Source organism: Notolepis coatsorum (assembly GCF_963971535.1).
Source record: "Notolepis coatsorum genome assembly, chromosome: 10".
NCBI classification, from domain to species: domain Eukaryota; kingdom Metazoa; phylum Chordata; class Actinopteri; order Aulopiformes; family Paralepididae; genus Notolepis; species Notolepis coatsorum.
Window position 1 is genome coordinate 72,358,362 of NC_140174.1, and position 14,244 is coordinate 72,372,605.

Consider the following 14,244-nt stretch of genomic DNA (forward strand, 5'->3'; position numbering starts at 1 on the left):
AAACATGTCCATTAATGCTCTATTGGCAGTTAGGCCGGGGCGTCCAAACAAATAAGGCTTGAAATGTAGGTTTTCCTAACGTTGGTCTAACATTTAGACTAGAGCAATGTTTCATGAGGTAACATGAAATTGCAGGGTGAGAATAAAGCTGCTTTAAGAATTGGCAAACACGGGCGGCTACGTGGCGTAGTGGGCAAGGCGCTCGCCACGAATGCGGAGACGCTGGGCTCGCCTGTTCGAGCCCAGCGCTCCACATTGCTTTCAGTTTAGCTGGTCGTTCATACTAATACACATTGGCCGTATTAGGGGGTGGGAAACTGATGGGTGGGGATCGGGCGTTGTGGACAGCGACTCCTACAGGTCGGTTGGTGCGCCTGCGCAGTAGAATCAGGAAGTGTCTGGGGCAGCGTGAGCCTCCCACGCGTTACTCCTCGACACTGAGAGATCGAGCTGCGCAGGTGAAAAGATGCGACTGCTGTTACCTCAAGTACCGGAGGGGACTTGTGCTATGTATGACTTAGTCCACATTGCAGCCGGCTTGTGGGAGGCAAGAAACAGCGTTCGTGACAGGGGGGGGTTGAATTGGATGATACAAAATTGGGATGGGAGAAAATATAGAAAAATGGGAGAAAAAGTGGATAAAAAAAAAAGAATTGGCAAGCACGCTCCCAAAAGCATAGTCAACATTTCAGGTATGTCAGAAATGTACATTGAGGTTGTAAGTCTTCCTATGTCAGAATGTACAGAATGTACATTGAAGTTGTAAGTCTTCCTATGTCAGAATGTACATTAACACTTTGAGTGCCAGCCACGAGAAATCTCGTTAGTTCATGCCATGCGTTGAGTGCCAGGAACGAGAAATCGTTATTTAATCGTTATTTTTTTATTATCGATTTCCATTCATTTTTCATCAATCTAGCCTCACGTTACCAGTGGGGATCTGTCTGAGCTCGAACAGGGGAAATACCGCCCCCTATCGCCTCTCCGGATAGTATTGCACCCATTGGATTGGACTGAATGAAATGGAAAACATTTTTACTTGTCAGGCATGTAACCGGAGGCGATCCGAGTCATTGCCCACCAGAACAGCGTGGAATATGTGTTACCAGTACCCAGCCCAACCCAGTGATCGCCCTCCCATTGACTACAAGCGCCATTTCTGGCGCCCCCTGCTAGCACTCAAAGTGTTAAGGTTGTAAGTCTTCCTATGTCAGAATGTACATTGAGGTTGTAATGTCTTCCTATGTCAGAATGTACATTGAGGTTGTAACCTGGTTGTAACGCATATAGAGTACCAAGAGTTCTACTCACTACTCCATGACCATGACCACCTCAGAGCGTGTGTGGTAGCCGGCCAGACACTGGACCAGCTTGGGGTGGTGGAGGCATTTCATCAGTTCGATCTCCTTGCGCGCCGCACTCTTATCCTTGGAGGTGCGAGCTCGGTAGAACTTCCCCGCGCACACCTGGCCCGTTTCCTTGTGGGAGAGCCGGAACACCTGTCCGAACCTTCCCCTGAGAAATGGATTTGAACAGAAAGAAGTGTTTGAAAGAATTAACTTCAGTTGATTGTGGTCGTCTGCTGCAACAGTGTTTGGGTGGTGGTGGTGGTGAGGGGGGGGGGGGGGGGGGACAGGCCAGGCCAGTGTTGGGGTGGTGCTGACATGCTGCAACAGTGTTTGGATGGTGGTGGTGGTGGTGGTGAGGGGGGGGGGACAGGCCAGTGTTGGGGTGGTGGTGACAACATGCTGCAACAGTGTTGGGGTGGTGAGGGGGGACGACAGGCCAGTGTTGGGGTGGGGGTGGTGACGACATGCTGCAACAGTGTTGGGGTGGTGAGGGGGGACGACAGGCCAGTGTTGGGGTGGGGGTGGTGGTGGTGACATGCTGCAACAGTGTTGGGGTGGTGAGGGGGGACGACAGGCCAGTGTTGGGGTGGGGGTGGTGACGACATGCTGCAACAGTGTTGGGGTGGTGGTGGTGGTGAGGGGGGACGACAGGCCAGTGTTGGGGTGGTGACGACATGCTGCAACAGTGTTGGGGTGGTGGTGAGGGGGGACGACAGGCCAGTGTTGGGGTGGGGGTGGTGACGACATGCTGCAACAGTGTTGGGGTGGTGGTGGTTAGGGGGGCCGACAGGCCCCTTCTCATTAGTACAGTAAATACCGTCCACACATTACAAATAGGGCTGGGACTTTTATCGCATTAATTAACTACAGAAAGAATTAAGTTAAAAAAAGTATGCATTTAATCGCATGATGATTTTTCTTTATTGTGTAAGAATGTTACCTTTCAAAGGAGACTCATGCATGTGCCATTTTTCCAATGGTAAACTGTTCTGGAATGTACTGCATTTTACTTTAACCTCGAAAGTGCTTGAGTTTACAAAAGGTCCTTTGCGCTATATACTGTATTACATTATTCCTAAAATTGCTGCACTTTGTTAAAATTGCATTGATCCGTGTAGTAGCCAATACAGGATTTTGCTGCTTAAACGTATACTATAATGTATATTCATTGATTCACTCATACCAAAATTTATTTGAAAAATGTTGCTTTTCACATCAAATATTGATATGAGATTCAAATGTGATTAATTTCTCGAATTAATTCGATACAAAAAAATACAGAGTCCCACCACTAATTACAAATAAATGCTATTATTAGAGGAAGACCCATAAGGATTCCTGTACCAAGACCCCCTGTGATGTAGTTCTGCTGGCAGTGGGGAAACAAACATTACAGGGATCCTTAAAAGTTTCTTGAGCTAAACAGAAAGTCACCATTCCAGCTTATTTAAGATCAGTGATCTCTGAACAACCAAGTCTTTCCTCCCTGGTATTGTTCATGTGTGAGGGCCCAACTGGGAAAACAAGGGTAATTTTAAAGATCGGGGGGAAAACTAAAAACAAACTGTCAAAAGTTTCTGAGTCTCCTGTTGTGTCCCGATAATGAAACCAAGGCTCAGGTTAGTTTTTCTTTAAAAATTTTAAGATAATTTAACCATCTTATATTGTTTATCCATCATTATGAAACACAACGACAAACAGAAATGTCATTATTGCAACAGGGTTTGTCTGTGCTTTGCTCAGGGTTTGTACACCTTTTCCAAGGCAAAATGCAAGCACTTTAAGCATTTTCAAGGTGCATTTTCAAGATTTTCCAGCATCTTATGCGGCTGTGGTAAATTAAATATTTACTCAAAATGATTATTTCACTTCTTCCATCACATTAAATCAGATGTTATTGTGCTATAAACAACCAGAATGATGTAGACTTGGCATCAAATATAACCTGGCTGAGCCGATGTGTTATGCAGTAACGTACTGTATATCTGTATGTCGTGTATGTTATAAATGTCATGATGAATTGAACATGGGGGACCCTGATGTAGGGCTGGGCGATATGGCCTCTAAATGATATCGCGATATTTCTTGGCCATATCACGATATATATCGCGATATTTTGACATTTCCTCCAAAGCACTTAAAATGCTTGATTTAACCCTTTGATGCATACAGTCACGCCAATATGATGATTATAATAAGTCCCTGCAACATATGTTTGCATTATTAAACCATGAAGATGCTTTAAAAAATTATTTAATGAAAATGTACTAAGAGTAGTCTACTGACACTAATTAAGAAATTTACATCTAAGACCATTTATATAAAAACTCTTGGGTGCCTAAGACTTTTGCACAGTACTGTGTTTTCTATCCACTTTAGCCAAACACACATATATATACACACTACTGTGAGAAAATAATAATCACACACAATGGCTTATAGCAGACTTAATGATTTTAGAATATTTCAGATAATGAAATTAAATGTTTATATCATCAACTATCCAGTTAGTAATTTATACTGTAACGTTTGGCTAAATCATTGAATGTAGAGAGAGCGAGAGAGAGAGAGAGCGAGAGCGAGAGAGGGTGAGAACGCACGAGGCCCACCCCCCCCCCTCGGGTTTTGTTCTAGGTTTGCGTTTTGATCGTCTAAGCTGCCGTAGGTGATGATGTCACACTCGAATGTAAACAGGAAGAGTTTAACACAGAGATGCAAACTGGATGATATAAAGAAACGAATAACCAATAAATATGAAGTTATGTTTAAACTTCTGTTGTCAAGCGTCGTCAATATAACCCACCCCCTTTCCTCAAGAATGGAACTAGTGTTGTGGAGTCCGCTTTGAGCATTTTCCAGGGTTAGCAGCTAACGCTAGTTAGCTTAGCATAGTCCTCATGGAGTTTGTAATTCCAATAGTGTATTCTGCCTGTTACTTGACTATTTCGATTATTGAAGTGGTATTTTTATAACGAACATTTACGGAGACAGGTGTGGAGTCTTGTAGTCTCAAACTCGGCGAGCCAGGCCGAGACACGTTAATAACATCCATGCTCATTGGCTCACCTTTCATCCGGCTCGAAAGATGGTAAAGATCTGCAAGTCCTTTCTGCATATGTTGCACACGGCTACTCTGGGATTTTCTCCTCTTTTTAACCATGACTTATATTTTATATCTCCAAGCCAGAGCTCATTAAAACGACAGCCTCCCGGCATGTTGGCCACACACAAACACACGCGCGCGCGCTGTTCTCGGACGGCACATGTAAAAATAAAAACACTACGGGTCGAGCCCAGCCACATTTCATTTAGCGTGAAAGGCGAATGCAAAATAGGCTCGCTCGAGTCGCTCCGACTTATTTTATTTCTTCGTCTAAAAAACAAACTATTCAGTTAGATAGCGATTTATTATGAAAGTATAAAGTGCAATTACAATTTCAATAACTTTCCAGCACTTTATACACAATTCAAGCACATTTAAAACCTTGAAAACAGCACATTGAAATACAAGCATTTTCAAGGATTTCCAGCACCCGTACGAACCCCGTTTGCTTTCTGTGAACTAGAAAAGTTAGCAATGATCAAAAACAATGGTGGAAAGTAAACCTGAGAGGGAAAATGTGTACATGGTCATTTTGAGTCAAATCCAGTTTGATACATAAGTTACGTCAACCTAGTCTTGAAAGGCCCACTTCGTAATCCAAACAAACAAATGGGTGGCCCCACCATGAGAATACAAAAACATTGAAGCAGAGAATGTTTTATTTTTACTGCATTGCATTTTCTGTACTTCTTGTACTTAGTCTTCTCCAGAGTCAAACAAGAAGATGGATACCAATTTCCTCTCCGTGCGTTCAGTAGAAAGCTGTCGGTCTGCAAGCTAGCCTAGCTCAGCACAAAGGAATGGAAGCAGATACGGGATCAGCTAGTCTATTTGCTGGCCAAAAACACCTCTCCTGAAGTTTTAAGCTAGAGTAGCTGATCCATATCCACTATCCATTTGTGCTGAGCTAGGCTAGCTCGCAGCTGGACAGCTTTCTGCCGAATGCACAGAGAGGAAATTGGCATCTTCTTGTCTGATACTGGAGAAGATGGATAGCGCATTTCCCATAATGTTGGTGTGCCCCTTTAAGGTTTGTTTACATTGGTAATGTTTGTAAACATAGCTTATATACAGTATACCATTATTTACAATGGGTTAACACTTTGCCGCCCAAGCACGAGTTAACTCGTGTTTCGATTCCACCCGTTGAGGACCAGAGCCACGAGTTAACTCGTGGCAAGTTGTTATTGTTTTATTCCATATTAATAAACGGATCAAGGTCCCCGATCGGCTCTGCAGATTTACCCGCCAGATTTAAATCGGCGACATGCAATACCGGCCAGATCCTCTTAGGGGCGCCATCTCTCCACTGCAGTATCATTGAGGCCGAGAATTTTTTTTTTCCCTATCTGGGGCGTTTCATATGAGCCTCGATCCCAGCCGAACATACTCCATCTTTGATCAGCTGGATTGGACACGCAAGTGATCGATCAGTGAAAATGGCTACTTGAACGCACACTGTATTGCTAATCAATAATACTGATCGGCGTCCCCCGCCGCCCCCATTTCATCCATAGATGCTCTGTAATAGTCCGGATGCTACGCAGTTTGTTTTATTTCATTTCAACAGAAATGGCGTTTGATATAACGTGACTAGCCTTTAGCCCAGTGGCGGCCGGTCGGTATTCGCCACTAGGGGGCGCTATACCAAACATTTTGCAAAATGCAAACATGTACAGTACAGTACCACGCAACACTCATTGCCAGACGTGAGCGATTCGACTCACGCTCACGGCAATGAATCGGCTCTTATGAACGAGTCGCTCAGCTGTTACTACAACAACACACAACCAGTCAAATAAAGTATAGTCTAGACTCTAATTCACAACTTGAAACACAATATATAAATAGAAAAGTTAGAAACAAAACTCGCCCGTCTACAAACACAGGCAGATCTCTCCCCCTCTCACACACAGCGCGACGTGGAATCGATTCGTTACACAATCAGACCTATTATATACCAAGAATAACTTCAGTATGAGTACAGGGCTGTACACATATTTTGCATATTGTTAAACGAGCCAAGGCTAGCTATTAAACTATCGATATGAATCGAAAATCTGGGACCCTGATGTAAACAAGACAAACGTCTTTCTCTGGTCTGCATCCCCTTAACAATTGTGTGTATTGAGCCGTACTGTATTGTACCCATTCTGCAATCTGTTAATAAAGTTCTCATTCATTCATTCATTCAAACATAGACGATATTGAACAAGCCATAATCCACGTATTTTCAATCCGAGAGAGCTGCAGTAGTTAAATCAATGAGCCATCGAGATAGTCAGTGTGGTAAGTAACGTTATTATTGCATCCAAGATTGATACAGATACAGAGAGACAGAGAGAGAGAGAGAGACAGACTCACTGTTTAGTTGAAACGTCCAGGGCCAAGTTAGCAGTTAGCCAAGTGTTAGCTCAGCTGAGCTCGTTGCCACAACACTCAACAAGTACATTCCTTTGTCCATTTCCGCTCGAACAGACTGCAAAACTACCTGGCGTTCTATCGCCATGCTCTAAGACAAACTCTAACCTTAACCAACTTTGAAAGAGTGCCTAAGCTTAAGAACTTGCAGTCACGGCACGGCACGTCTAAGACAAACAGCTGCATGCATCTCACAACAACACAACTATCTCAACCAAGCGAGAAGCTAGAAATTGGATTCGGCCAATCAGAGATCGTCTGTGAAATTCTGCCATGGAAAGAAATACTGGCGTCGGCCAATCAGAGAGCGTCTCCGCGAAATGCGGCTATGGAAAATCCTTCACGGAAGTTCACGCTGCTGGCTAGACCGCTTCAAATCGCGCTCGGATTCCAACATAGTCATATTTCAACGCACAACGCCGTATGCACTGATTGGCTGTGACGGAGACAGCGATCAAACTGTGACGCGCACGCAGAGCGCTATCGCGTATTGCCCCCGAGAAATACGAAAAAATAAAAACAACGTGATGTCACTTCCTGCTCTGGAAAACGGTGTTTTTTTAATTTAGATAATAACGTTATATTGTGCATTGGAAATACAAACACTTAAAATGAGTAAATATTATTAATTTTAAACATGTTTATATTATTTATAGGGCTATAAAACACAAAAACGAAAAATGTTATTCTCTTCTTCTCTGATTTAACAGCAGCTGGCCAGCAGGTGGGTCGGCGCCCTAGCGCCCCTAGTGGTAGAGCCGCCACTGCTTTAGCCTCATATCTAGCTCCCCAGAAAAAAGACGAGGCGAAAACTGCGATAAACCTTATATTCACGGCGCTATAAAATGACAACCAACCGATGGATTTTTATTTTCTTTAAGCCATTATGAAGGCACGGTTTATGCACTCAAGTGACAATGAGAATGGACAGATAGCAATACTATAAAGTATATATATAGCTGTTAGAAAGTACATCGGTTTGTTGACAAAGCTCAGTCCTCTGGACTATAAATCGCCGCGGGACTCTGGTCGCCAAAGTGTTAAGGAAGTATTTTCCATGTTGTCTGGTAGTTTGGCAGGGAAACAATTAACATCTTTATATTTTATTTACATTTAGTCATTTAGCTGATGCTTTTATCCAAAGCGACTAACAAGTTCTTTACGACAAGTCATCAGGAAGGGCACAACTCTATCAGCTAAGTAACAATGTTCATCAAAGTGTTGAGTGCTACAGTGTAGGTTAGTATAATTTAGGACATTACAGTAAGGTTAGTTAGGTTATTATTTATTTTTTAAGATATTGGTTGAAGAAGTGGTTTAGTCGACGGCGAAAGATTGGGTTTCAGCTGTCCTGACTGTGGTGGGAAGTTTGTTCCACCATTGTGGGGCAAGGACTGAGAATAGGCGGCTTATCTTTGAGCTTGGATAGGAGTAGGTCTGAGGCGGCCAGAAGATGCAGAGCGTAGGGGTCTTGAGGCTGTGTAGTTAGAGACCATTGACCGGAGGTAGGTGGGAGCCGTTCCCTTCGCCGCACAATATGCCAGGTCGAGGGCCTTGAAGCGGATTCGTGCAGCAATGGGGACTGGGAGCCAGTGCAGGTCCCAAAGAAGTGGGGTGACATGGGCTGACTCGGTAGGTTTGAGATCAGGCGGGCGGCTGCGTTCTGAATGAGTTGAAGAGGCTTGATGGCAGTGGTCTGAAGGCCAGCCAGCAGTGCATTGCAGTAGTCGAGGCGGGAGATGACTGTTGATTGGACGAGGAGTTGGGTGGCTTCTTTTGTCAAAAAGGGGCGGATCCTTCTGACGTTGCACATAATTATTTCTTCATACATACTGGGTTTTATTGCGGTCCTCCGCAAAGAACAATGGTTCCCGACTTTGTAGCTAGCAAACTGAAAATGTGTGGAGGTAACAAGGCAACAGGTAAATGTAATCTAGTACATTAACACTTTGAATGCCACTCATGGCTTTTCTCTGGTTTACCCCCCACTGGTTGAATGCCCATCACGAGAATATTTGTTTTCTCTCGTATTTTTTATTTATTAGCGATCTGAAATCATATTGCATCAAGCGAGCCTACCGTTGGAGATCCAGTCACCCCAGGCTCTCAGATGTGAAAAAAGCGCCCCCTATCGTCTCCCAGATGGTAAATCACCCTTTTGGATTAGACTCAAGGATTTCTGACTCCACATTTTACGTCTCACTCATGCAGCCGGCATCGACCGGCATCACTCCGGAGCCTGAAGAGCAGTGGGGATTATGTGTTCTACTGTACACACGGTTGATCAATACAATGATTGATTTTTTCGAATGGTGATCAGGAATTGGAATAATCCATTTGTTCTCAGGTAAGGAATCTATGTTATCAGTCTTAGGATAATCAGACTCGTTTTCACGGATATATAAGCGTTTCCCCTATATGTGATATAGCTGTTTTGACTGTAAAAGCCATCAGGAAATAAGAGCAGCGATTATCAGCGCGCGGCACGAGCGTGCGTGCGCACACATATACTATCGATTATCTAGCGTTTATTTGAAAACTATTCATAAATAGGCCGACAAATGACAACGTTCTAGAATATTCCAGTAAAAGGCGATTATCATAGAATGGGTTGTTTTTTCCGCGAAAACAAGTGATTTTCAAAATGCTATCAAACGGAAATGAAGCGATAAAAAAACAATCTGCTTTGACAATGTTGACTGGAAAATGAGTCTTTGATAAGCGACGGGCAGATTAGACACATAGCCATAATTTAAAACATAGATTAGGCGATATTAACGTTAACATTGGAGTGGATTTGGGCATTCAAGGGGGTAAAAAGGAAAAGACGGACTGGCTCTCAAAGTGTTAATAGAAAAAAACAAGGTGGAGTGATGCCAAATGAGTTGCATTGATATAAGCACTCGTGAAATGCCTGTCATCCAACCACAACAACAGTCGGACATCAATGCTGTAGAATTACATTTGTAAATCCATACTTACACCCCCAGCTTCTCGTGCACGTCGTAGTGGTCCTTGACTCTGTGTTCGGTGTCGATGGTCACCATAGCGCACGGCTGGGGCTCCTCTTTCTGTTCCTCTTCGGCTAAACAACAGGAGGAAAGTACATCAGCACAGTGTTGTGGTAGAAACGGTCTCCCCCTCCCCCCATTTCAATACCCATCCTTTGTGCGTCTACCTGGGTAACACCTACCATCCTCCGTTCCGAAACCACTTTCCCGTTTTCCTCCTACCTCACCGTTCCCCTGCCCCCTCCCTTTCAGTATATCTGGTCACCTTTCCCCACCCCCTCTCAAGTGTATAAATGTCTACCTACAAGATGAATCATGAGCTCAATTGGGTTCTCCTGGCCAGAGATCCGTTGAGTCCTCTTCCTAACTCCTGAACTAATTCAATTTACCCTGTTTTAGCTAATACATTTGTAACAACCAAGATGATTTGACCAAGTGCATTTGTACCTCTCCGGTGTTTTATGACCACCAGCAAAGTCCCAATCAGCCTCCGCCTAAAAAAATGCAGTTTTATCACTGCAGACACTGATTTGAGTACCGTCCATTATGAAACCGATCCAACCCACCGCTTTAATCAATGGGAGGACGGGGATATTTGCGAGTGCTTAAAATATATCTTAAATTATGGCTATGGGTCTAATACACTATACACACGTCGCTTATCAATGAGTTGCTTGCAGTCAACATGTACAAAACAGATTCATGGGTACATTTCCGTTTTATACCGTTTTGAATAAGAGTATAGTTTGTGATTTCTAGTAATTCCAGAGAAAGCCGCGATAATATCCCTTTAGTGGAATACACAAAACACGTTGTAATTTTTCGGCTGATTTATGAATAGTTTTCAAATAAACACTAGATTATCGATAGTATATGTGTCCTTATGCACAATACAGAAGCAGGCTGAAAAATTGCTTATCCATGCCTTGGTCAGCACCAACGGCACGCACACACACGTTGTGATCGCTGTGAAAAAAACATCCGATTAACCCAAGACTGGTAACATAGTCCTTACCTGAATGAATGAATGAATGAAAACTTTATTAACAGATTGCAGAATGGGTACAGTGCAGTACAGCTCAATACATACAATTGTTAAGGGGATGCAGACCAGAGAAAGACTTTCGACTTGTTTACACCAGGGTCCCCCATTTCCAATTCATCGTAACATATATGACATACAGATAGACAGTACTGCTACATCTATACATTTATGACATACCAGATTTGCAATTACAGTACTGTTTGTGATACAAAAAGAGTCCAGAAAGAAAAGAGTATATACATTAGGCGTAGAAACTGTACATTGGATTGGGTAGGTGGGGGTGGGACTGTACATTGGAGGTGGTTGGGGGGGGGGGGGGGGGTGGGTAGGAGTGTGGGGGGGGGGGGGGGGGGGGTTGGGTAGGAGGGGTGGGGGGGGGGGGGGGGTAGGAGGGGTGGGTGGGGGACACTGTACAACTGTACAAACAACACTGTACATTGGTTTATTGACAAGACCATACTTGGTAATTTACTGTACATTGGCGGGGGTTGTGTTCGGACATTTACAGGGACCAGTTTCGAGTTGCAGTCTCCCTTAGGTGTTTTTTGAGAGTGTTTTTGAAAGTGGGTAGTGATTCACATTCCTTTACAGCTTTGGGTAGGGCGTTCCACATTGATGTGGCATAATTGCGAAACGTGTTTAGTCCCTTGTTTGAGCCGAATCTGGGTTTAACATGATTTGTGGAGCTCCCTCTGGTGTTGTGATCGTGGTATTCACTGACCTTTGGGAAGTATTTAGTCATGTACATGGGTACCTTGGTCGTGTAGTGTATCTTGTAGACCAGGCCCATTGCAAGTTGCTGTACTCTGTCGTCTACTCTAAGCCATCCTAGGTTGTCAAAGTGGGCAGGGGTGAGGTGGGTTCTAGGAGTAAGGTCAAGCAGTAGTCTGACCAGTTTGTTTTGAGATGTTTGTAATTTTGTTTTTAACGCCTTTGAGGTGCTTTGGTACCATGAGGTGCAAGCATAGTCGTAGTACCCTTGAATGAGTGCTCCTGCTAGAGTCTTCAGGGTATTCTTGTTTACCAGTGAGGAGATCCGGTACAAGAAACGAGTTCGTTGGTTGACTTTTTTTATTACATTGGATGCCATTTTGTCACAGGAAAGATTTGCCTCTAGGATGGAACCCAGGTAGGTAATATCTTCTTTCCTTGTGACAATATTGTCACCCACTGTAACTGAGAAGCCGTCGGTCTTGCTGAGTTTGTTATTTGAACCGAAGAGAATGGACTCTGTTTTGCCCATGTGTAATGATAGTTTGTTATCAGCGAGCCATATGCAGATTTTGCTTAGTTCTGAGCTGAGGGTTTTTTCAACCTGTAATTTGTTCTTGTCAGAGACCAGCAGGGCTGAGTCGTCCGCAAACAGGAACAAGTTGCAGTCACAAGCTGACGACATGTCATTTGCATAAATTAGGAACAGTAGCGGACCTAGTATGCTTCCTTGTGGAACACCACAGTTTACTGTGAGGGGGGGGGATAGGGTACCGTTTACCTCCACCATCTGCTCTCTCCCCTCTAGGTAGGATTGCATCCAGCTCACTGATAGACTATCAAAACCAATTGCTTTTAGCTTGTCAATCAGAATGGTGTGATTGACAGTGTCGAAGGCCTTTTGTAGGTCCAGCATGACCATGCCGCAGTATTTGCCCGCGTCCACCTCTTGTTTGATGTGGTCGTTTAAATAGAGAAGGCATGTGTCAGTGGAGTGGGATGTTCTGAAGCCAGATTGGAATTCGTAGATTAGATTTTTTTCCGCAAGGTATTTTTCGACCTGTTCGTATACAATTTTTTCCATGACTTTCGAGATGGAGGTAAGGATAGAAACAGGGCGGTAGTTGCCTGGGTCTAATTTACTGCCTTTTTTGTGCAGAGGGGTCACTCTCGCAATTTTGAAGTCCTTGGGGACGTGTCCCTGTTTTATAGAGAGGTTTATTATGTGTGTGATGACTGGGGTGATGGCGGCTGCTGAGTCTCTGAGGAATTTGGAGGGGATGTTGTCATGGCCAGTGGCCTTGTTAGGTTGGAGGGCGCTCAGTTTTTTGAGTACCTCATCTGTTGTTACCATTTCCAGTTTGAAGTCGTCTTTGTGGACCCCTAGGTTTTTGTAGTAAGCTACTATGTGTTCTACCCCATAATGCCCTGAGTGGGAGGGTAGTTTGTTTACCAGTGTTGTGGCTATGTTTGTGAAGAAACTATTTAAGTAATTGGCTACATCCAGCTTTTCTGTGATGAGCGTGTTGTCCGTCTTTATGTTTATGTTTGAGAATCTGGTTTTAAGTTTTTTACTGCAGCCTAGTTGGTTATTGAGTAATTTCCAAAGTTCACATCTGATGTTCTGCAAAAAGATTAATCAAATTCCTGATCGCCATTCCAAATATTGATCGCGTTTATTGATCCAACGTTATATATCCAAAACACATAATCCACGCTGTTCAGAGTGTCCCCAGTCAATGTGGTATAATATACTGCATGCCCGAGAAGGTTCTTGTTCGCGGACGACTCAGCCCTGCTGGTCTCTGACAAGAACAAGTTACAGGTTGAAAAAACCCTCAGCTCAGAACTCGGCAGAATCTGCACCTGGCTCGCTGATAACAAACCATCATTACACGTGACCTGGGTAAAACGGACTCCATTCTCTTCGGATCAAATAACAAACTCGGCAAGACCGACGGCTTCTCAGTTACAGTGGGTGACAATATTGTCACAAGGAAATTACATACCTAGGTTCCATCCTAGAGGCAAATCTTTCCTGTGACAAAATGGCATCCAAGGTAATAAAAAAAAGTCAACCAACTAACTAGATTCTTGTACCGGATCTCCTCTCTGGTAAACAAGAATACCCTGAAGACTCTGGCAGGCAGTGGCGAATCCTTATGGAAGCCAACGGAAGCCAGGCCTCCCTATTAAAATATGAATGAATATCAAATATGAAAAAAAAATATAATTTTTTTTTAATAGTTTACATTATTTTTCATCTGTGCTATAATTTTTTTAAATGTCTCCCTCTTCTCACTCCCTCTAACACACTGTCAGACTCACTGTGCTCACTGCAGCTATAGAGGAGAGGATGCAGGGGGTAAGTCTCTTTCTCCAGCCTCAACCATGTGATTCATGTATGTAGAGTCCAAAACCGATCCTAGCCAATCAGATTCGAGCTGACTGCCACACCTTAAAAGTTTAAAACGGGGCTGTGAGCAGAATCATGAGTGTGGCATCCCCTCTGCACTCTGCAAATGTTTCGCCCTGGAGGCGGGGCAGGTCAGAACGTTTCCACCCGACTACCTAACGTGACAACCATTAGTAGTATCAAACTGT

General features: G+C 43.8%; 1 protein-coding gene across 1 annotated transcript in view; it reads right to left on the bottom strand.

Moving 5' to 3' along the window:
- Positions 1 to 14,244, bottom strand: part of LOC311235976 (myosin light chain kinase, smooth muscle-like) — a 126,326-nt gene that overhangs the window by 26,753 nt on the left and 85,329 nt on the right. Inside the window, exons 9-10 of the mRNA XM_084323524.1 lie at positions 9,856 to 9,958; positions 1,312 to 1,515 (exon numbers count right to left, since the gene is read on the bottom strand). Of these exons, the coding sequence (XP_084179650.1) occupies positions 1,312 to 1,515; positions 9,856 to 9,958 (307 nt within the window). The remainder of the gene's footprint in view (positions 1 to 1,311; positions 1,516 to 9,855; positions 9,959 to 14,244) is intronic.